The sequence below is a fragment of the Nestor notabilis genome, unplaced genomic scaffold, assembly GCF_000696875.1.
Source record: "Nestor notabilis isolate BGI_N333 unplaced genomic scaffold, ASM69687v1 scaffold20015, whole genome shotgun sequence".
Classification (NCBI taxonomy): Eukaryota; Metazoa; Chordata; class Aves; order Psittaciformes; family Psittacidae; genus Nestor; species Nestor notabilis.
This window is the reverse complement of record NW_009930019.1, coordinates 28971-51542: the sequence shown is the minus strand read 5'-3', so window position 1 is coordinate 51542 and position 22572 is coordinate 28971. Positions and strand designations below refer to the sequence as shown.

Below are 22572 nucleotides of genomic sequence, written 5' to 3'. Positions count from 1 at the left end.
CATAAATCAGCTAAAAGGGCTTTCTTTCCATGCTTTCAGTGCTGTAACATTCAATACCGATTATCGAAATAATTTCTTGAAAAAGTCTGTCCCACTCAGCAAACCAGTATGCAGAATGGAGCTTCAAATTGGCTAAAGTGGATGTGTGGTATCACCAGGCCCAGTTATCTTGGCAGGGTGAATTTTCTGTCTGCCAGACAGATGACAGAATTTAGAATTTCCCTGATGTGAAACTAATACTCTCCCACACTTTAAGTATGTGTGCTGAAATATTATCAGTTAAAGTCTTATTTTTTCTCAAGCTTGGTTTGGGAATGCTTCAAAGCCATTGTTATCTATAGAATCAAATGTATAATTCAGCCCAGCCCTTAATATTTCTGAATTAAGTAGGGAACAATAATTAAGAGTGGGAAGAGTTTCAGTTAAATTAAAAAAAAAAAAAGATGCATACAGAAAATAAATAGAAATCAAAATAAGCATTTAAAATCTATATCATGTTTTATTCCCTGTGAACATTTAATAAAGTTGGTAAATGTTTCAATAGACACAAAAATTGGTGGGGAAGTAAATGAGAGCAGATTAATATTTTAGAATTACACCCAATTTCATGGTCACCGTGAAACTAAAGTCATTTTCATAGGGCCAAATGCAAAGTAATTCAAGGGGGAATCAAAATTCAGATTATATTTGCTGCATCAGCAATGCAGAGAACATTGTCCTAGGAAGCAGTAACACAAAAAGAATTAGTTGTTAAAGAATTACAACAACGTGACCTCATATGACTACACATAGTAAAAAAGATCATGCAATGCTAGAGCATAAAAAATTGCCATGTGCAACTAAGGAATAGTAAGAAATACTTAATTTTGCCTCCATATGTAACTTTGGTAACACAACTGATAAAATACTGAATTAAATCAACACTTCAAAGAAAATACAGAGACATTGAAGAAATTTCAGAACATCACAAACCTATCTTGGGAGGAAAATAAGTCTTTTGTCATAAAATTCGAGGGCCTAAGTTTTCTTATGAAAGAATACCAAAAAGTTACTTGTTTGCTATGTATAGTTACATTTTTCACCTATAGAAAAGTTTTCTGGCAGTTGTGAGTTCAGGGGTTTTCAGCCTTGCTCACCACAACCAGTACATAGAATCTGATGTTAAGCAAATGCAGTCTTCAAACACAGAGTGACTGGAACACTCATCTGGAGGGGCCTTTTCTGGAGGCCCATTACTTAAGTCTTTCCAAATATTATTTAATGTAGTTTGTAGATTAAAACTTATATCAGTAAAGTGATGTATCCTAAAGGGTCCCTTCTGACCTTGCAGTCTAGTCTCATAACTCATCCCCTGTCTTGTATTAAGCTTTGAGAACAGGAAATCTTGCACTGCTCTAAACCTACCATAACACTTGGAGGTTTGTATTATAGTAATGACTGTACTTACATCATGCTTTGGAGCTTCAGCACATCACTGTCAGGGATCAAGAGGGATTATTTTTTCTTAATGCACAATTGACTAGATGCATGATAGAGAGGGAGTTTTTCCTTCCTTTTGAGCATGATTGGATACAGGTGAAGATGTGATAGCATGGATTAGTCCTTTAAGGTAAAAAGGAAATCCATTTTTTGGGGGTGAGGGTTTAATTTTGGAGTCTCAGAGTCTTACCCATTTACAGTTTGGGGATAAGGAAGGAATTTCTGCCTCGTCTGGTAAGGAATAGCATAGATTTCCTGTTCCAGGCATTGTCTCTGGCGCTTTCTGGCCATTCTCTGCATTCCGCCTAGCCTGCTGCTCGGATTCCCTGCCTTCAAGACCAATGATGTCTTTAATCTGTATGAGAACAAATACAGCAAAGTCAAAGGTCTTTTTATCCCTATTGAGCATCCCTTCAGTCAGCCTGAAAAGAATTTCAAACCGCAAATGCTTTGGATACACATCCATCGCAAGTTTAACATTTTAGCTTCTTTTGCTCTCGTCCTATCATTTCCACATACATTTATTTCTTCCAGAAGATTCCCATTCCAGAAAGACTTTGCTTTCCCAGCTGTTCCCAGCATTTCCTTTTTTTTAATTCCTTTCTCTATCCTTCAGTGATCTGCTGTATAGTGCAGTTTTACTGATATTTGTATTAGCACAAATGAGGATGGAAAACTACGGTATGGAGACAGTATGAGCATCTGGGGAATACTCTGTTAGGAAGGTGCAGGCATTTCTGTATTAGCACAAATGAGTATGGAAGACAGTGGTATGGAGGCAGTATGAGCATCTGAGGAATACTCTGTTAAGCAGGTGTAGGCATTTCTTAAGCAGGTACCTTACTGAATAAATGATTGCCCTATAACAAGGAGTTACTAAATGCAGCTATTTGTGGACTTATTAAATGTGTTTTAAATCTCTCTGACCTATTTCCTATCATAGATACTCACTTCTATGGTAGGCATCCTTATGCTCTCCTCTTCAAGCTGCAATATCCACATATATAGGTTGTCCAGTTCTTTGCCTCTCTTGCTTATTGTTGCTTATCCTTGTGATACCTGCAAATGATCCTCTTGGCATATAGCCAATTTCTTCTGTAAAAATACTTTCAAAGCTCTTTTGAAGCTGAAAAAACCACTGTAGGTTAACCCATTGTAACCCAGAATAAGCCTCCCTCAGTATCTTTACTATAATTCTCAAGAATTTAGCATTTAATTCAGATTAGAATTTAGGCTGAGATATAGGTGAGGTTTTACTCTGTCCAATGATTCACTTTTCAAGTCCAAGCACATATGACAAGAATTGCTTAGTGACTTGGCAAATAACAGAATAAATTACTCTTCTGATGGCTTAGTCTATGGTGTGTTACACTACTGGAAAGAAACCTGGTACTAGGATTTTGGAACGTTTTTCTGTTTGATTGGTTTTGGGGTTTGTTTGGGTTTGTTTTGGGGTATTTTTTTTTTTTTTTTGGTTGGTTGGTTTGGTTTTGGGTTTGGGTTTTTTTTTGTCTTATGGTTGGGGTTTTTTGTTTTGCAGAGCAAAGTTTTGGATCAAGTCCAGGCAATTGTAACATATTGATTTTATCCTAACCAGTTGACACAAATACTTCAGGATCTGGGGAGTAATCTATTTCTTCCAGACCATTCATTGTCACAAGACTTTCTTTGTAACAAGTAATTGTTTTATTCTATCATTTTAAAATAAATAACTGAAACTTAGAATATACTATAATGTCATTAAAAGAATTTTAACAACAAAGTTGATTACGCACAAATGGCAGATGTAGAATAGTTTATTTATTTTATTATTTATTTTTACCTTAGAAGATAATAATTACTGTGCCTGATCCTTTGTTTTGAGACTCTGTTGCTAAATTTCTCTTCTGATTCTCTTCAACTCTTGTAGTCTAGCCTTTGTTTGTAGTTCTCAGAAGTTTCAGTGACAGTAGGCCAGTAGCATATTGCATCAGTCCACCCACTTCCAAGAAAATATTTCCAAAGGTGGTATGTACTTCTGAAAACATGAAGACTGAAGCATCAGTGGGGTGGTTTTTTTAATAACTGATGAAAATAAAATGATTAAAACCTGTGTGGTTTTAGTCAATTTGGGCATATTCCACAGAACATTAGAAAAAAATATTACCAAAATATCATCCATTACCAGTGGGTAATTTCCTGGACTGTGAAATACAAAAGATCCAAGAACATTCTGCAGCTCCTCACAATTCTGTATGTGTAGAATTGTGCACAGATACAGATATTTCCACTGCTGCAGAATTCACTAAAAACTGCCAGGGAATTTGGCCCAGATGTGCTATAGAATTACAATGACCCTAGTAATATTGCGACTTTGAGCAGCAAACACCAGATGTCCAGTAAAATGGTTAAAACTGAGATTCAAAGCATTTTTTTTACCACATCATCACAAACAAGTATGGAGTGAATAAGCTGAAAATCTCAAGCAATACTTCATTATTCATCACCTCTAAGATGAGCCTGTGTGCTTGATTTGTGAGGTAGTGCCATTCTAGTATAACGTCTCATAAGAAGGCTGCCCAGAGGCTTAAATTATTTTCAAAAATGAATGAATTAGACATGCATAGACATTAAACTTAATACAAGTTTGTATTTTTCCCCTTACTTCCTCTAGTCATTTTGATTGAGAAGTAATTCTGGATGTGTGTGTGCTGTGCTACTGCCTAAGGATAGCATGCCTGCAGACAGAACAAATGAACTGCTTGCTGTTAGTGCCAGCTAATGTAGTTCTGCTTCAGCTCAAATGGTAGCAGACTCGAGCTGCGGTACCAGGGCTCCGTGCACTGCTACATTCTGTGTCTGTATACGTGGTAAATGTACTTTTCCTACAAAGTACAAGTATTCAGGACATTATGAGGCACTGCTTTATACAGTGTGGTTTCTGAGGGGTCTGCATGTGGGGCAGACCCCAGAGACAATGGAAAGCAATACATTTATCTTTCCACTCTCTGTTGATTGTTTATGATTTTAGACATTCACTATCAGAATGTATACATTTCGTCATTTTTAAGTCTCTCTAAAACAAAAGATCTTCTCTGTTACAAATCCTGAATCAAAATATGCAATAACAAATCCTGAATCAAAATGTGCAGTATTCTTCATGGAAGCCTGGTTGTTTGTCAGTGGTGTATCTCTGTGTAGGACAATAAACATATATCAGTATCCATAAATTAGATTCACTGTTTTTTCTTGAAGCTTGAATGTAGCAGTAATCTGTTGTTTTGTTTCTGGAAAACTAAAGGTACCAAGCTTTTTTACTTGGAACTGGAACTATAGGCTTCATAGATAAAAATTAAAAAAAAAATAGGAAGAAAGAACCACAGGTACAAAAAAGTCTTGAATGCTTAGATAAAAAAATAAAGAGCATACAGTCTTTGAGAGAAAAGGGGTAGTTACATTCTCCAAACTTTCTTAAAACTTTTTTGCAAAAGATGTGGTAAAAACTCTATTAAAATGGAGGACTACTTTGACTTCAGTATGAACTGAATCAGTGAAGAGAGGTCCATTGCTGTTACTCATTTTTACACAAGTGTAAAAATTTGCTTACTAAAAGGTATGTTCTTCCTCAGAAGAAAATTTCATCATAAACCAACCACTGCATTATGGCAGAAGCAAAGTGAAGTTAAACTACTGCTTTCAGAAATACTACTGCTCAAGAATTTATGATTTCTCTCATTTTTTAGTTATGCAGCTGTTTAGATAATTTTCAGCTGCCTCAGGTGATATCCATGTCTGAATTTTTGTAACTCAAAAGGATGCAAGCCTGTTGACAGCACTACTGGGGGGTTTTTTTACTGTATTGCCAGTTTTACATAGTTTCAGTACAAAATCATAAATTGTGTAGTTCTTCCTTGAACTGCAGACACACATTTTGTAATAAGCTCATTGTCACTTGTGAGCTTTCAGGATTTTTAACTTACAATAAAACAGAAACTGTAGGAGAACCTACTGTGTTACATACCAATGCTCATAGCATTGGATGCCTTTTCTTGGATCATTGCCTGTGGATGCCCAGTGCTCCAAGTGACTTTACCACCCGTGCCTTCAAGACCATCTACAGTTACAGCAGCAACCATTGCACTTGGAGCTCTCTTTCCACCATTGCTTTGCAAACCTGCTTCTAGTGTAGACTTTTTTGTCTTCCACAGCAGTTTACTAGGCACAGACTTACAAGGAAAGTGTGGTTCTGACTGCATTTTACCCCAGTTAAAACAATATGTGTTTTTATGTCCTCACTGGCTATACTGTCCATAGAGATGGTTTTCATGTGTCTCTAAATCAACTCTGTAGAATAGCAGGCAACCATTTAGTTATGCCTAATGAAATGTTGTTTATATTGACTTTGTAATGCTCTCTGATGATAATGAACAAGGAGGTAGTACTGCTGTGGAGGTGCAATGATAATCTCTGGCTAATCTAGCCAAGTTCTAAATCTAGCTCAGAGCTGGTTATCGAGCAAGCCTCATGGGATATTTGTGAAATATGCAAGAAAAAAGTATTTCTCTTTTGTAAATTCAGAGAAAATTAGAGATATGAAAGAAAAGCAAATTTGACCCAAATTGTCTTTCTTTCTGATATACTCATAGTTATAAAGGTATTATTATCTTAATTCATAAAATGCAGAAAGGTTTGACACAAAAAAATCACACTGTCTGCTGTGAAAGAGCTTGTGTTGCATTTGCTTGAATTGCTGCATGAAACACTGTTCATTTGTAAAGTAAAATTCTCTGTATGCTCTTAAAAGTAACTTGGGAGAAAGGGTTCATTTGTTTTGTTTATTCAATGCCAAAGTGGCAAAATTTCTTTTCTGCAGAATTGAAGTTGAGAAGGGTGCTGGATCAGAAGAGTATACTGAGAAAAAGAAAACATTTCAAAAGAGATGTTCAGGTTAAACCTGCTGAGGCAGGTTTGCTGCTCAAAGAACACACTGCAAGGGTTTTTTTTAAAATAAATAATCCAGTAGAAACTGCCACATCAGTGAAACACAGACTCCATTACTTTCAGAAAAAAAAATCCATCAGGTTTCTTTACAGATGTCCATGCAGACGAAGGGACGGTTGGCAGGTGGGGATGGCTACAAGACAATAGTACATCATTGAATAGTAAGTAGCAATAATAATAATTAGGGCAGAAGCTTCTACATGATTCTTCCCTTCACACATTTGTCTTGCCTGATGATCTGGTCTCAAAGGTATTTATGTATCTCTGCATCACAATCTTGTAGCAGGTTTTCTATTGGTAACTATATTAAAGTATATCACTGGTGTAAAGCCTTGCAAAATCTGTTTCTAATTGTTTAACAGTCCGGTTTATTGGAGTCCTTTGGTAAATCTTTGGTAAATCTTCATGTCTCAGTCATTCAAACCTACCTTGCCTGTCTTTTTTCTCTTTGAGAAACTCAGAGTGAGTTAGTCACCTCTCCAGGCAAAATAATGACATGACATCATAATGTTTTATCTTATAAGTTTTGTGGGTAGGACAAGAGGTATGTTGTCATAGTGTAGGAGTTTTGTAGTATTGAAGATGGAATCATAGAATCATAGAATCATAAAATCATAGCATTGTAGAATGGTTTGGGTTGGAAGGGACCTTAGAGATCATCTAGTTTCAAACCCCTGCCATGGGCAGGGTCACTTTCCACTAGACCGGGTTGCTTGAAGTCCCATCCAACCTGGCCTTGAACACTTCCAGAGATGGAGATGGGACATCCACAACATGGAATCTGTTTGGAAGCACTGTTGCATATGGTCTGAAAATGAAGCTTTCATGTTTAAAACATACTGTGACTTAAAAAAAAAAAAAAAAAAAAGTTTGTTGGTATTAACTGTCAACTCTATTTGTTCTTAAACTGGAGTAACACTGAGGGAAATGTATTAATCCATATGGTATTTTTAGGGATTTTGTGTATGGTGCATGAAAAATGGGAGGTATCCTTTTGGGCAACACTCTAGCATCCATGATTGTCGGTGTATAATGCAGATCTTCACCTGGCAGAGTTTTCTTAAGCAGTATAACCTGGGCTGGGGTGATCTGACTGGAACGAAGGGCTGGAGTTCAGTTTCACACCCATGGCCTCACTGGATCACACCGGCACTGCATGGTGGCACTCCAGAGGTGAAGGAAAGGATGTGTGGCACTGTGTCTCTGTACCTAGGGACAGCACCTGTAATTGTAAGAAATTTCTGGGTTTTGGGGAGTTATTTTTTTGTTCCCAAGTACATAAAATTCTTTCTAATAACTTTCTTACAACAGAATTCTGTTTCACCAGTGCAGAGCTATTTTGTCTGTCCTGATGCAGGTAGGTGCTATTCATGCAAATTTCCTCACACGTGTGTGTAGTAGTACTTTTCACTGCCATGGTACATCCAAGTACCACAACTGTCTGCAAGGCGGGAATTAAATGCCAGTATGTGTACCTATTCATGCTGCCATTCACTACATAAGTAGCACTACAAATTCAGCCCACTTTGATCACTATATATATGACTGTTGCTCTCTACTGGTGCAACTATCAATATTTTTTTATGATTTCCAGCTAGAGATACTGTAAGAAAAAAAAGGTCAAGGTGCTAGAAGATGGAATCAAATTAATTATTATGTGCGTGTTTGTATATTCTTAACGATACTCTTATTTTTAATGCTAAAAAGCACTACCTTCAGATTTTTTGAGAAACAAAAAAATATGTAAGGTTTTTAGTTTGTTAAAAACACTATAAAACCACTACTTGGCCTAGTTTTACTTTAGATTTCAGAAAATTGATGTGTTTATGAATTCAAATCATCACAGACAAAATTTTGCACCTGCAGTTATGGTTGCCTGCAGTTCAGTTCGGTTTAAGTATCTACATCACTGATTGCATCTGTAAATTAAAAACATCTAAGTAACCTAAATTACAAGCCCAAATAATTGCAGGTGCAAAACTCATACAAACACAAAATGATCTCTGAAAGTTGGTCTTCTAAATCTCATTGTAAGTTATTCACTGTATCATGAACCTAGAGTCCTCTTGGGAGAGTCACTAATCTATATAATGACATTGAAAGCCTCTTGAATCTCATATTAGCTAGCAGATGGGAAAGAATACATGTAGTCATATAACTCCCTAGGGATTACGCATGTGGATATTGAAGAGTATAACTTATTCCAATGAAGGCTAACATTAACTTGCAATCAAAAATTTCCTTCCTGAGCCACATTTTTTCTGATGGAATTAAAACAACTTAATGTATTTTTATGAAGTCACAACCAATCTCAGTAGAACACACTCCCAGGGCAAGCAAGAAATTTTGCTCATCTCATGATTTTTCATTTAATGAATCACAGCATCAGTTTACCACAGAGAAATGCTGTCAGTCTTCCAAAAACACATCCATTTATCCTATGACTTTTTGTTCTAGTGTCAGAAAAAGATTTCTAAGCACATAGCTACAAAAGTATATTTTCCTTCTGGTATCAAAACTAAAAATGAATCATTTTCTTGCATTCTTTAGCTTCAGCAGATGTAGGTGTGGAGCTACTTTAAAACAGTGACTGCTTCCTGTCATACCAGTTATGGCAGTACTGTTAGCAAAAGGGGGGGCAGAGGGGAGGGGAAACCCTTAAATTCTCTTCTAGTGTTTGAACAACTAAAACTCCTACTGAACAAATGAAGCATTCTGCCAGTTCTGACAATCCAAAATGCAGTGAAGAATTTTTCTGTTTCAGAAGCTCTAGGCAAAGCTGTTTTGGCATGTCTGTAGTTTGTTCCTATTGCAAACAAAGGGGCAGCTAGAGGGAAAGTCTTTGGGCAAAGAAAATGCTGTCAGTTGTAAGAAATGAGACATGTAGACCCATTCTACAGCCCAGCTAGTGATTACATGCAGGCAATTTTGTAAGAGCCTAGACCTGCTGCCAGTGATAATAATGCTGCCATTTGCACTGATTTCAACAGGAATCACATCAAACATACCAGCTTAAGTCTTCTCAAAAGCACGGGCAAAACTGGAATTTTGTTCGTTGGCAATGGGGGCCAGCCTACAAGAAAAGTGTTAAGAAGGAAGAGGCAAGGGTGGCAGAGAGCCCTGCAGGGTGAGCATTGATGCTCCTACTCCTGGGATGGCAGCAGTGGGAGCACTCAGTGCGTGCTGCAGCTGGCAGGGTCCTGCCTCTCTTCCTGCCTGCAGTTTCCATCCTCCCAGGTAGCCCAATTCCTCCCTTAAGAGCTGTGGTCAGCCCAGCTTCACAAGCTCCTGGCACTTGCAGAGTAAGTGGCAGAGGTGTACATTGTGTCTCCATTTTTAAAAGTCCAATTTAATTTCATACACATGAGTCTGTTACTCAAGCAGTACATGGTAACAATGTACCACAATTAATTAATTTACAATCATCACAGGGAAAAAAGACAGAACAAGACGTTCTTTTTTTGCACATGGAGAACTGTCGAGGCTATGTTGTAGGTTACAATGCAAGGCTCCAACTTCACCTGCCTAGAATTTTTTTTAGGTGCTTGGGTATAACAAAGCAGAAAGCATGTGAGAAATAAGTAGTATAAGAGAGGACGAGACTGTCCTTTAAATAGAGAGAAATTTCAACAAATACTCCTTTTTTTACTCACTTTTTTCTGCCATAGACAGAAAAAATGAAGGAGAAAGTTTCATCTTTCCTTTTCTTGAGGGATTTATGTTTAGGTGTGTCCTGTAACTCATATAAATTCAGAGTGCAGCCTAGAAAGCCAAAAATTAACAAGCAGTTCGACCAAGAGATTGAGAGGTGCTTGAAACTAATGGAAGAAAGACTCATTTCTCAGTAAGAATGTCAGTCACATGGGTGATAGATCATAATAACTTCATAATCTGACCCACATGCAGTAAATATGGTGATGACTGTCTTTCTGAATAAGTGAGGTAGGTTAATGCTGATTATTAATCCATTTCTTAGCTAGTCTGATTCTTTCTGAGGCAGCTCCTCTATTGTTTAGTATTTTTCTGAATTATCTTAATACCTTTCACTGACCAGTCACTTTTCATACCCATGTTGTCTTATTTGAGGGATTTCTTTCATTACTTGGTCTGCTTCTAGTATTCTTATAGCTGGACACTTGTTCTTGTTTTAGCACATAGCATAACATCAGTGTTACTACAGACACATGGCAGCACATAATTCTGTATTAAATTTATTTGCTGGTGGAAAAAAAGTTTTTAATTCCCATGTGTTGCAATGAAAGCTCAGTGAAAAAAGTGAAACATGCTTTGAAAATAAATAGCTAGTATTTAGTGCTGGTGTCAAAAATGGCAGACATCTGCATAATAGACACAAAAAGGATAAAGAAATATATTTCTATAATAGAAATTCAGAAGTCAGTTTGGCTAAGTGTGTCATTGATAGCTTTATATGAGGTTCTTGTAGGGACATGTGTTTGACATTTGCAGTAGGATAATACACATAACACGCTTCACAAGAAAAGAAGCTTTTTGGAGAGCAACAGAGTGGCCAAGCTTTTTAAAATATGCCTAACTTTGTGCCTATTGCCCCTGAATGACACCCAGCCTTCCCTGTAGCCTTCCCTATGTCTCTTCAGCTGGGCAAATGGTTGTAGACACCGTGATTGAGAGTGAGCTACATGTGTGAACTAGTGGTTTGCTGCTCTCAATGGTTGAATCGTATGTCCCTTTCACTCAGCAATAGCTACTGATTTGTGCCTGCCTTCATTAAGCACTAGCTAGTTCTGAAAATTCTGGGAACTTAAATTTTTTTAAATCTCCAGCTAGGTCAACATAAAGATTACTTCACACTACTAGCAATATTAAAGTAATATTGCCCTGGTTTAAATTGGTTTATTTTAACAATAGATTCACAACATGCTATCATGAAATAAAAAGATACCTTTTGCTGGTGTAAATGAAACTCTAAGCAAATATTGTTATTTAGACACATTTTCTTCCTCTTTTGAAGAACACCTACCTTTTACCAAGCATGTCTTCAAAATGCCTTCCCTTCATTGAAATAAAACATTATGTAAAATCAGAAAAAAAACATATTTGTTTAATGTAACTGACATGGTCATGAAATCCAGGTCCTTTATTTATACTTGGGATAATGCAGAGGTAATGAAAGCAGAATTGGACCTAAGAGGTTTTTTGTTTCAATTATACAACAATGTGGGTAAAAGACTTGGATCTGACAGCAACAGAAGAAAGGGAATATTGTGTTCATGCCTTCAATCAGCTTTATTAGATCCTTAAAGGGAAAATTATGTGAAAGACAGAGGAAGAAAACAACGAACTAAGCAAGATCCCAATTTCAGTATAATTTGGAGAAAATAACTGATTTAGGTTGGTCGTCTTGCCAGGATGAATGACTCAAGGCTTCCAAACAAGAAATGGAAACCAGAAGGATAGCGAAACCCTGGAAGAACAAATTGAGAAGATATGATTGACTGTAATGTTTCAAAATCAACTGCTGCAAAGATGAGTTTGGACTGTTGCCCAGAATACAATTGAATGGTGATGTTTATTTAGACCCTTAATGCTGAAACAAAATAAGATGTAGCTGTGTTTCTGTTAAAGATTTACTTGTTCTTTCCAGTGTTTCTAGCTAGGGATATGATGTCACGTCCCTTCTCTTCTATCACACGCTGCAGTGATTGCTGCTGCTGTTCCATAATTTTTTCTGAACACAGGTTTTCTGAAAGAAGGCCTGAATCCAGGTGATAATATCTTTCAAATGTGAAATGTCATCACCATTCACCAGTTGACTTTGAAAAACTTTATACACTGTGGGCAAGTAGGCTAACTCAGTGTTATTATAAGAGAAGCCTAAGATTGTTGTGTGTGTTGTGTACTTTCTGACTGACAAGGCCATTCATGTTTTTGTTACTATCATGTTAGGTTTTTTTAAATTAAGCAAATAGCTCATTTTGCAAAGATTTCAAATAATTGTATCTTTAATGGGCACAACTTGTAAAGCATTATTTGGAAAAGCTGGGGGCAGCTGCTTGTCCTCCACCTCAGGCACATAAGGTTCTAAAAGAGACTAAGCTTTATACAAAAAAATAGTCAGTTGACAATAGGCAGTGTTGAGATGGGATTGTCATCTACTTCCTTCTTTCCTCTATTCCTTTTATCTCACTGGCTGTGCTTACTAACTTTTTTTCTGTTTCTATTTCAAATGAGTAAGAAAATAAAACAACCTAAACCACAGTTCATAATTAAATACTGAGCTAGTTCTTACCATGTTTACTGAATTACATATTGCATATATGGATGTATATCCTCAAAGTTTTCATGTGTTTTTAGATTTCTAAACTTAATGTGTTCCATAGGAATAGACCTTAACTCCTTCTTGTCTGTTTTTCATGATGAGATTTGCTTCCACAGAAGAAAGGAGTAAAGTGGTGAAACCAAGTTACAGATCCCTTAAAATTGTAAGGATTCGCAGAGACACGAGTATAATTACTGAGCTCTGCAGATTCTCCTGGTTCACAGTGAAGATTCCCCCAGCAGAAAATCTTCAGCGTTGACCTTACGGCTGCAACAAACAGATTAGTTTGACATGACATGCACAGTAATATCTTTGTATAGGCATCTTTGCCGCAGGGTAGCTAACCTGATAAAGAGGGCTTTAAACCAGGAACCACAAGGGACGGAGAGAGTTACCGCAGCTCTGAGAGAGCAATGGACAGGCTGACAAACACAGCACCTGTGGTGATGTGAACAAGAAGAACACAAAACTTAACAAAACAGGGCTTAAGTGGCATCAGCTCCAGCATTTGCATGTAAGCAAGGAAGTGTCTCTGAAGTGCCTGCACACTGAGGCACAAAGCATGGGGCTAAACACAAGGAATTAAGAGATCTGTGTGCAGCTGCAGTGGTAGGGTCTTGTTGAGACCCCAGAGACACAGTGGATGGCTTGCATCACTGGAGTGCAGTGCAGTGGAGGGATACAGACTCTTTAGGAAGGACAGGCTGGGAAGACAAGGAGGGGGAGTTGCCCTTTATGGGAGAGAGCAGCTGGAGTGCATGGAGCTCTGTCTGAGTGAATAATGAGAGATTATGGGTAAGGATTAAAGAACAGACCAATAGTGGTGACTTTCTAGTGGATGTCTACTATGCCGCCTGACAAGGAAGAACAAACAGGGATATGGGGGGGTCCATTTGAACATCAGGAAACAATCTTTTACTGTGAGGGTGACCAAGCAGTGGCAGAGAGGTTGTGGAATCTGCTTCCTTGGAGATATTCAAGAGCTGTTTGGAGGTGGTCCTGGGCAACCAGCTCTAGGTGGCCCTGCTTGTTCAGGGGTTTGGACCAGATAATCTCCACAGTTCCCTTCCAACCTCAACCCTTCTGTGATTCAGGAGGAATGGATAATTGCTTTTCATATTTTCAGTTCCCATTTCTCTAGAATTTTCAAACAATCCACCACCTGGCCTGCTGATTATCTGAATCTCTGGTGTTTCAACACCAAGATGTGATAGAATGGTGGATTACTCTTTAGAAGTAATTACCTGCCTCACAAGATTGCTGAGATGGCAGATATGTTGCTCAAATTCCTGTTGTATCCTTCCTCTCCACATTCTTTCTGCAAAGTTTCACGTGTAGATCTTCAGAGCCCATGGCAATGTTACAAGGTTTATATATTCAATAGCTGCATACATGAAAGTATACATGCTGGAAAAGCAACCTGTACTGCTGTTTAAGGCTAAGTAATGCTGCTGTGTGTTGTAGAACTGAATTGTTACTTTACACTCTGTATTTTTCTGCTTTGGCATCTCTTACTAGTGAGAAAATCTGGACCGGGTTTGGGTCTCACTTTTTTGTAGTCAGAGCTACACCTATGAGTAGAGCAGTGGAGCACTTCTCATTTTCCAATTGCAATCATGTCAGAGTACTAGAAATTCCAAAGGGGATGGCTGCTGTAGATATGCTTACAGCGGTTTAGATTGAGCTGAAAAGAAGAAAGTGCTTATGGGGATCTGTGTTCTTGTAGCTGATCCTACTTGGACATCAGTTTCAGTTTGAACTTGCATGAAACTGTATGAATCACATGCTTAAAGTTATTCAGCATTTCCATAGCTTGCTGAATCTGCAAGAATATACTTTGAACATGTATGAACCATTAAAGACCAAGACTGGATCCAGTATATCTATATTCCTAAATCCATATCTATAGATATCTATAGTCATATCCATATCTATAAGGATTGATATAGATATATGTATGTGTATATCTTTATGTTTGGAAAGTGAGACTTTGGGGAAATGCAAACAACTGACAACACAACTGAACTCCTGAAATCTCCTACCCAAGGACTTTCAGTGTTTTGTAATGAAAAGATCATCCTATAAAGTGCTCAAATTTTCCTTTTATCATGGACTGGAATTCAAAATTTGCTTACTTCAGAGGAAGGATAAGTGATATTCCCACTCTGGAGCATCTTAAAAATCCTAAATTATTTTATTTATATTGGAGCGGATTAAGAAGATAAATCCAGAGAAGTGTTAGAAGGGTGGAAAAACAGTATAGCATTTGTGTTATTTTACATTCCCATGGAGAATGTGAATTTAATTGTTTTTCTTTGACATGCACAAGATAACTATAAGAGAATCCGTTGATGTGATGACTCTTCCACGCCCTGCAAAAATATTCCAAGTAATAGGCTGGTTTAGAAAGGTGAATCACCACATTTCAACATCACCACTTCTCAACATTTTAAGAAGAGATAAATTCTTTGCTTTTAGAAGTTATTTCTTATGTAGACAGAATCCTCTTACAGTCCTGAAAGAAGTGTATAGACTCTGAAGATGGATAGGTTGTAAGATATAGCCTTGTTGATTGGCAAGGTAGCTTCTTGCTGATTGCATTAGATGCCTTTCTAAACTCTTTCCATGCACTGTCTAGCTTAATGTGGAGACCTAATAGACAAGAACTATGTCTACTTTCACCTCATCCTGGGATTTTGAGAACTTCCCGTCATTTAAAGCATTCCCAAGAACCAGCATCATGCATCTACATTGCCCTTGTAAGCACAGTTCATGCTGCTTGCAAATGCCATGTATGTTGCTGTGCTTATAGCAGACTATATATGTATAAAACTTAGATGATGCAACACAAAGCATATCTTTGGCTTCAGGCTAGGTGCAAAAGTCAGCAGGTATTGTAAACTCCTTAGTAGCTTATGAAGCCAGGTAAAAGAGGGTCAAAGACCTGAATGAGTACAGTGGCAAGATATTGCCTAAATTTTTTTTCCAAGATGAAATACATACATTCTATTATGGCTCTGTGAATAGCTAACTTGTGTTAAAAGTAAGTTGAAAAAAACAAAACAAAACAAAACCTTCATCTATTTTGAGACATATTTAAAACTAAACATTAAAAGATGTCTTAACTTAGTGTTCGAAAATGAACAGGCAGGTTTTTTGTGTGCAACTTGCTGAAGTTGCAGGTTTTGCCAAGTCTGTATTTTGTGACTTCAGATTTTAATATTATCATTGCTATGTCAAGGCAATTTAAAAAATGAAATAATACTTCCTCTTAGCTGGCAAAACTGTTTCTCTTCCTTTAAATACAAATTCTTGTCTACTCAGGAAAAAATGATTAAATTTTATTTATTCATTGCTGGTTCTTTTATATCTCATAGCGGATAATAGAATTGGTAGCATGTTACTTATTTAGCGCATAAGCAAAGAGAATTATTATTTGTCTGTATGCTTGGAAATGCTGAAATCTTAATTGTTTTACTCAAAAGTGAAAATAGAATTGGTAATATGGTAATGATATGTTGTTTATCCATGCAAAGATTATTTCTTTTTTCTTCAATAGATTTCTTGGCTTCTACAAAGGAATATTTCCTCCCATCTTGGCCGAGACACCCAAAAGGGCAGTGAAGGTAAAAGCTCCATACTTCCATCTTAAAAATATGAGTAGGGACAGTGTCACCTGTGAAACATTTCATTCCTCACCCGCTGATTGACATTACAATCTCAAATTTATTTGGCATATTAATCCTATGATTTTTACTAGGAGTAAACTTTCCTGTTGATAACACAATAATAGCTGTGTTTGATTATGAAGAGTAGGATAATGCTCTTAAATGCTAAGATGTTTTTGACCTCTAAATATAATGTTACTAAAAAAAAAAAACAAAAATACAATTAATTTATACAATCAAAATTAATAAAATACCTCCAATGATATTTTAGCCTCATAATTAACTCTGGTTTAGACATTTTGTTTTACTGAAAATACCTAGCCACTTGCAAAACAACTGAGAATAGCTTAATAAATTAACCACAAGAAGCCATTAATGAATCCACTCCTAATAAGTACTTACTGAGTAACTTGAAGTAGTATATCTGCAGATTTGAAGTGCTGCCCAGAGTTTTCTTGTACTCCAAAGAGCACTCTACTCCATACTCTCCCTGTTTTACAGATTGAACATCATGCAAAGAACATTTTACTTCAGCTCTCTTCCACCTGAAATAGATGGTAGCCTATCAAAGTGTATTAGCTGTCGAATGTTGATCTGATTTTCTTTTGTTGTCCTCTATGTTGACATGTGTAGGATTATTTTAGTAACATTCCTAAGCAAAATATTCAATACATCAATCTTTTCAGTTAAGGAATGCAATCTTTTCAATTAAAATGTAGTAATTAAGCACCTCATCTTAAAGTTGTAAATCTATCATTGTGTTATGAGAAAATGTTTCTTTGTGTCTTACTTCAGAACTTCGAAGTTTCCCATAGTTGCACCAATATATCTAAAAGCAGTTTTTATACAGAATGTCTTGATTTTCCTTTTTTTTTTTTTTTTGTTTGTTTGTTTGTTTCTATAAAGACTGCATATGATTCTGGTCCTTAGTCTGCAATTGATCATTCACATTCCAATTCCTTTGCAGAAGAATAATATTTGTATAAAGTGACAGGATGTGACCTTGTAACAGAATCCTAAAGGAGTTCTGGTAATGTCATCTTCTTGTTTGCATTGGCATTTTAGATGCAAATGACACATGTCACCTATCTCAAAATTATTTAATACAACTAAGAAAACTGAAGTTCTATTTCATAACAAAGTGGCAGTGAAGAATAGATGGATGATATTTAGAAGATTCGTAATAGCTCATGTTCTTCGTACTGTGATACTTCCTCTGTCTTTCCATTTCATTTCATTTGAAACAAGTCAAAATCTTATTATTATGCTTTTTAGATACAAGCATATATGTAATTAAAATGCAAATCCAGGTTGGATTTCTCTCCCACCAACCTGAGTCATGCAAAAATCTTGAGTAACTTTCTCTTACTCAAATGGATTAAATTGTTTTAAACCATGTGTTATTCAACATAGTATTAGAACCACAGAAAGATTTAAATTGGGAGGGATCTCTGGAGATCCTCTGGTGAGCCTCCTACTCTAGCAGAGCTGACTTCATGGTTAGATCAAGTTGCTTGGATGTCTTGTTAAGTTCTGAAAATCTTCAAGGATGGAGACTGCAGCCTCTCTGTGCTCCTGATCCAGTATTTAATTGCTTTCACTGTGAAGAATTTTGCCTTATATTCAATCCAAATTCCCCAGTTGCAACTTTTGCTATTGTGTCTCACGTTGCTGCTGTGGACCTCTAAGAAAGTCTGTCTTTGTCTTCTGGGTGGTGGAAGACAGGAGTTATACCCCCTTCTCAGACTTCTTGTCTCCAGGCTAAACAGACTCAGTTCTTTCAGCATCTTGTACATCATAAGCTCACAGGTCCATAAACGTCTTACTGGTGCTCCCTTCATGGGATTTGTGTGAGGGTTCAGTAGTGTTTCTGCTTCCATGGAAATCAAGTTTAAATGCTAAATATGTTTTTTAATTTAATCATTGGATTCTTTAATTCTTTACACTACTCTCTTAAATTATATGTGGTTCCTAGGAAACCAGGAGGGAAAAAACCTTGTTTCCTTGACAAATTAGCTATATTCTACATCAGAAGAGTTCAGTGACAGAATAGGGCAGCACAGTAATGTCCTTGTACAAACCTTGATAGTGAAGCAATTCGTTGTGAGATGCAATATGACCGCACGATTTCTGACCTCCAAAGTGGAGTTTGTACCCATGCTTTGACCTGAAGAGAATCCAGCTTGTCTCAGATTTCCTCTTACCTTATTTGGATGTGACTCCAATGAAAAGTCACTGCTTCCTTTGGTTCAATCTCCACCTTTTACTCCTCTAATAGTTTTCTAATTTTAACAGATCCTAAGATGTCCCTTGTCCACTGTCAAACTGACTTGTGAGATCTAGAGGAAAATTATGTCCATGCTTGTGGCTTTGAGACTTGAGAAACACAAAAGGTAGAGAGGCAATTTCTAGGTTTCAGCAGCCTTAGGCTGTGTTTGCAATTAACTTTTTGGAAAACTTCTACTTATAGTGTCTTTTATAACTCATAAAACTGAATAGAGTATGGACAAGGGAGATTTTGTACTAAGAAAAAATGTGCTGTACTACGGGAATATTTTATTCATCTGGTGTGGATATTTGCAAATAAAAATAAAGCTACTAAAATGAAGTTGTTTAGCCCCAGTTATTTAGCTAAATGTTGAAGATACTCACTTGTAGTCGACTATGTTCTCATGTCTGTCTTGCTATTTCTTTTTTTTCTTTCTCTTTATTTCCCTTCTAAAAAGAAACTTGGTATTTCTGGAAGATGAAAAGTCAAGGTTTATAACTTTATGTTAGATTGAACTTGGAGGAAAGAAGTGATGATGCCAATACAATGGTTAACAGATGAACTTTTGGGGCAAATTTATATTGTTCATGTGTTCCCAGACATCTTGTTTCAAGCATATATTTTTACCTTAGAGTTATTGAGACATCTGGTAAGTACTTTTGCTATTTCCTATGTAACTTGAATTAAACTGTATCTTTGCCAGATGGACAATATTGTTTATTATATACACAAAAGCATGGTTTAAATACATTTGTTCTGAGATATTTTTTTTTGTGCAAAGCTATTAACTTAATAGAACTGTAGAGACAAAGACAAGGCATGCTGTGGTTTTAAAATCATTTTATTTAAACATGATATAAAACCATATGATATAGCTAGATACTTTTTGGCAAAAGTGTATGTATACTAGCTACGCTAGTACACCCAGCAACATTTATATTGAGTTTTATTGGTATTGATTTCTTTTCTTTTTAAAATTATGTAGATCATAGTTACTATTAAGTAGCTATTTTATTTATGACTCTAGGAAGCTATTGATTTTTAAGGTACATTTTTAAGACCAAAAAATTGCTAGGTAATGTATTTCTCCATGTATTACAACCATTTTACAGATCTGTAACACTATGGAAAACATTAAGGAATACCAGAAATTCCATTAAAGGTTAGGAGGGTAACAATGAGTAGAAAGATGCTGGAGAGAGAATAAAGCAAACTTTATCACAATAAGAAATTAATTCAGTTCAGTGAAGTAACTCACACACTCACAGTTGACACTTTCTCAGAGACTTCCTTTTACCTATAAAATACCTTCAGTTTTCCAGAAAAATAGACCTACAGTCTAAGTAACACTTCTATCTTATATGATTATTGGCAAGGCCAGTACAATAATTTTAAATGTGTTTGTAGGGTGTTTGCAAGATTAGTGTTCAATCTGTACACTATTTGGAGCGCCCCAATTCTAGGAGCTTTTTTGCAAAATGAGATAATAATCCCTACTGAGGATAAAAATGTATCCACTGGCCAGAGTATCAGTCCTTCAGTTTTACAATTTTCTATGTATTCATATTCCTTCCTGCTTTGAATCTGGTGTCATTACTAACATGTTAACACTTGTTTCCCTGATGGTTTTGGTGCCATTCTAGTGACTTTTCATTTGAAGCCACTCTTGATTGAAAAATGTTATTGACTTTGCAATAGGAGAGGGTTCTAAACAAAATGACAATGTGGTGCTTATTACTAGTGTTCCTCTACATGTGGTTTATGGACAAGCTGTTTTGTTCTGATAGGTCTGTGGTGACTAAGCCCTGAGGGACAGCGCTTGTCTTCTTTGGCTGGGACCCAGCACAGGTCACCCAGTCTTTCTGTTTTGCCTGAGAAACTCTATTCCCTTATGTTTCTTAAGATTCCCACACCTCCATTGACCTCATTTCCCATTGCCTTCCTGTCATGGTGAAACTGTTTGATTGTCACATGCATGATCAGGTGCTGTGTGGAGGGATCACAGCCTCATGCGTGGGAGTGGAATTCACAGACTTTCAGAGGATCCTGCCTTCATTTGAATCAGATTGCTCTAAACTAATCAAGTGTTACAGGTCAACTTTGGAAAGTAGCCAAGAAAGTCAGAGGTTCTAGTTATTTCTTTTTGCTGTACAGGGATGTCACAGTTCTTGCTCTGGTAGATAACCAGCTGTGCTGATGCAGTCTTGGTGAAACTGTGACAAGGTTTTATTGTTCAGTCCTGTAATACCAGACATGCTGTGAAAATGCCACTTCGCTTTTGCATGCAGAATTGTGAATACTTCTTGGACAGATTACAGGACTCACAGTGAGCTGTAGTTATGGGCCTTGTGTGTTCCATGTGTGAAAATTACGTGGAACAAACAACACCTCCAATATCTTTGGTTTTCCCTGTAATCCAGGTGTCTATTCTTTATAATCCACAAGATTTTCTGCTGTCCTCGTTCTTCATGCTAGATGATCATTTTCACTCCCCTCAGAACTGTCTTATGCGGCATCAACCTGAAGTGCTTTTTCAGTAGCTTCAGCAACGTATTTTCAGAATATGAATTTGAAACAATATGAGGTTTGGGGAGATTTGCTGTTCACGAAAGCGCTGAGACTAAAAAGGATATATTAAGCCAACAGATCTAGTCCCCTGCTGTTCTGTAATCTCCTTCATAAATTTATCAAACTCCTCTACGAGTGGTTAAAATTTCCCCCTGATTATTCATATAGGAAGACTATTTCAGGACCCCACTTCTTTGGCTGTAAGAAAGCATCAGGTCTCAAGCCACGTTCTATTTATTAGTAGCTGTTACTTTTATACCCGATTACTTTTTGTTACATATCTTAGCTTTTTTTTTTCATTCTCTTGAAGCCTCTGTTTTGCTAGACTAAGCAAGGCAAGCATCTATTCTCCTTCAGTCTTCATTCTTAAAAAAAATCTTTAAGTTCTCCTTATGGTCCTGAAAACCCTGTTTTGAATATGCTGTAGTCTAAGGTCATCTTTTTAGAACAAAGGTGACCAGGATTGTGTGCTGTTTTTCAGAGGGAATCTTACCAATAATTTGTACATTGTCACAAATACTCTTTCTTGACTGATGCATCTTGGACTTGTCTGTCCAGAGACAAAGAAATATGCAGTGAAAGTCTGTCTGCCTACGTCATTAGGGAGCTTCTTACTGACTTCAGTGCGGTCAGGGTTATTCTGAATACTCTTCTCGGAAGAACAAATCCAGTAATTTATTCTGATTTGATAATTTAGATACCACAAAAGGTATTCTGAAAATTAATGGGTTTGGGTGGCAAGAAATGTCAGGTTGCAAGCGAAGACATTTACAAATGGTTGCCTCTCTCCATGTCGATGCAGATGAAACTGAGCTTCTCATTTCTTTCTTTGAATTCGAACACCCAAGAGTACAGCTTTCAAAACTCATCCTCTAAGGAATTGGAGATGGTCAGAACTTCCGAGCACCACTGACTGAAAGCAGACAATTGGGTGAAAGATTTATTTGTAAAGAGCAACAACTAAAAGAAATGTGCTTGTGGACAGTAAAATATTTTAAAAATCTGTAGACTTTCCATCTTCAAAATCTTCAATTACATCTCTCAGATGATAAGTAGACTATTATCTGAGAAGTGTGAAAGTGATTGCAGTATATTATATTGAATATGTGAGGATGATTTCTTGGGAGAAATTATATCTGCTACTACATTTATACCACTATATGAAAGTTCAATGCTAGAGGAGAAGTTCATAATTTAAAAATGTGAACTGTGTGTTGAAAGAGAACTCTTACAGAAAAAATTACTTTAATTGCACCTACGCTGCTATTATGCATGATACACTAATAAAATCAGTTTTGAAGCCTAATTGC

At 36.7% G+C, this 22572-nt stretch overlaps 1 protein-coding gene across 1 annotated transcript in view; it reads left to right on the top strand.

Moving 5' to 3' along the window:
- Window positions 1-22572, top strand: part of SLC25A21 (solute carrier family 25 (mitochondrial oxoadipate carrier), member 21) — a gene marked incomplete at its 5' end in the record, with an annotated part of 64931 nt that overhangs the window by 19233 nt on the left and 23126 nt on the right. Inside the window, one exon of the mRNA XM_010015240.1 lies at window positions 16317-16383. Within this exon, the coding sequence (XP_010013542.1) occupies window positions 16317-16383 (67 nt within the window). The remainder of the gene's footprint in view (window positions 1-16316; window positions 16384-22572) is intronic.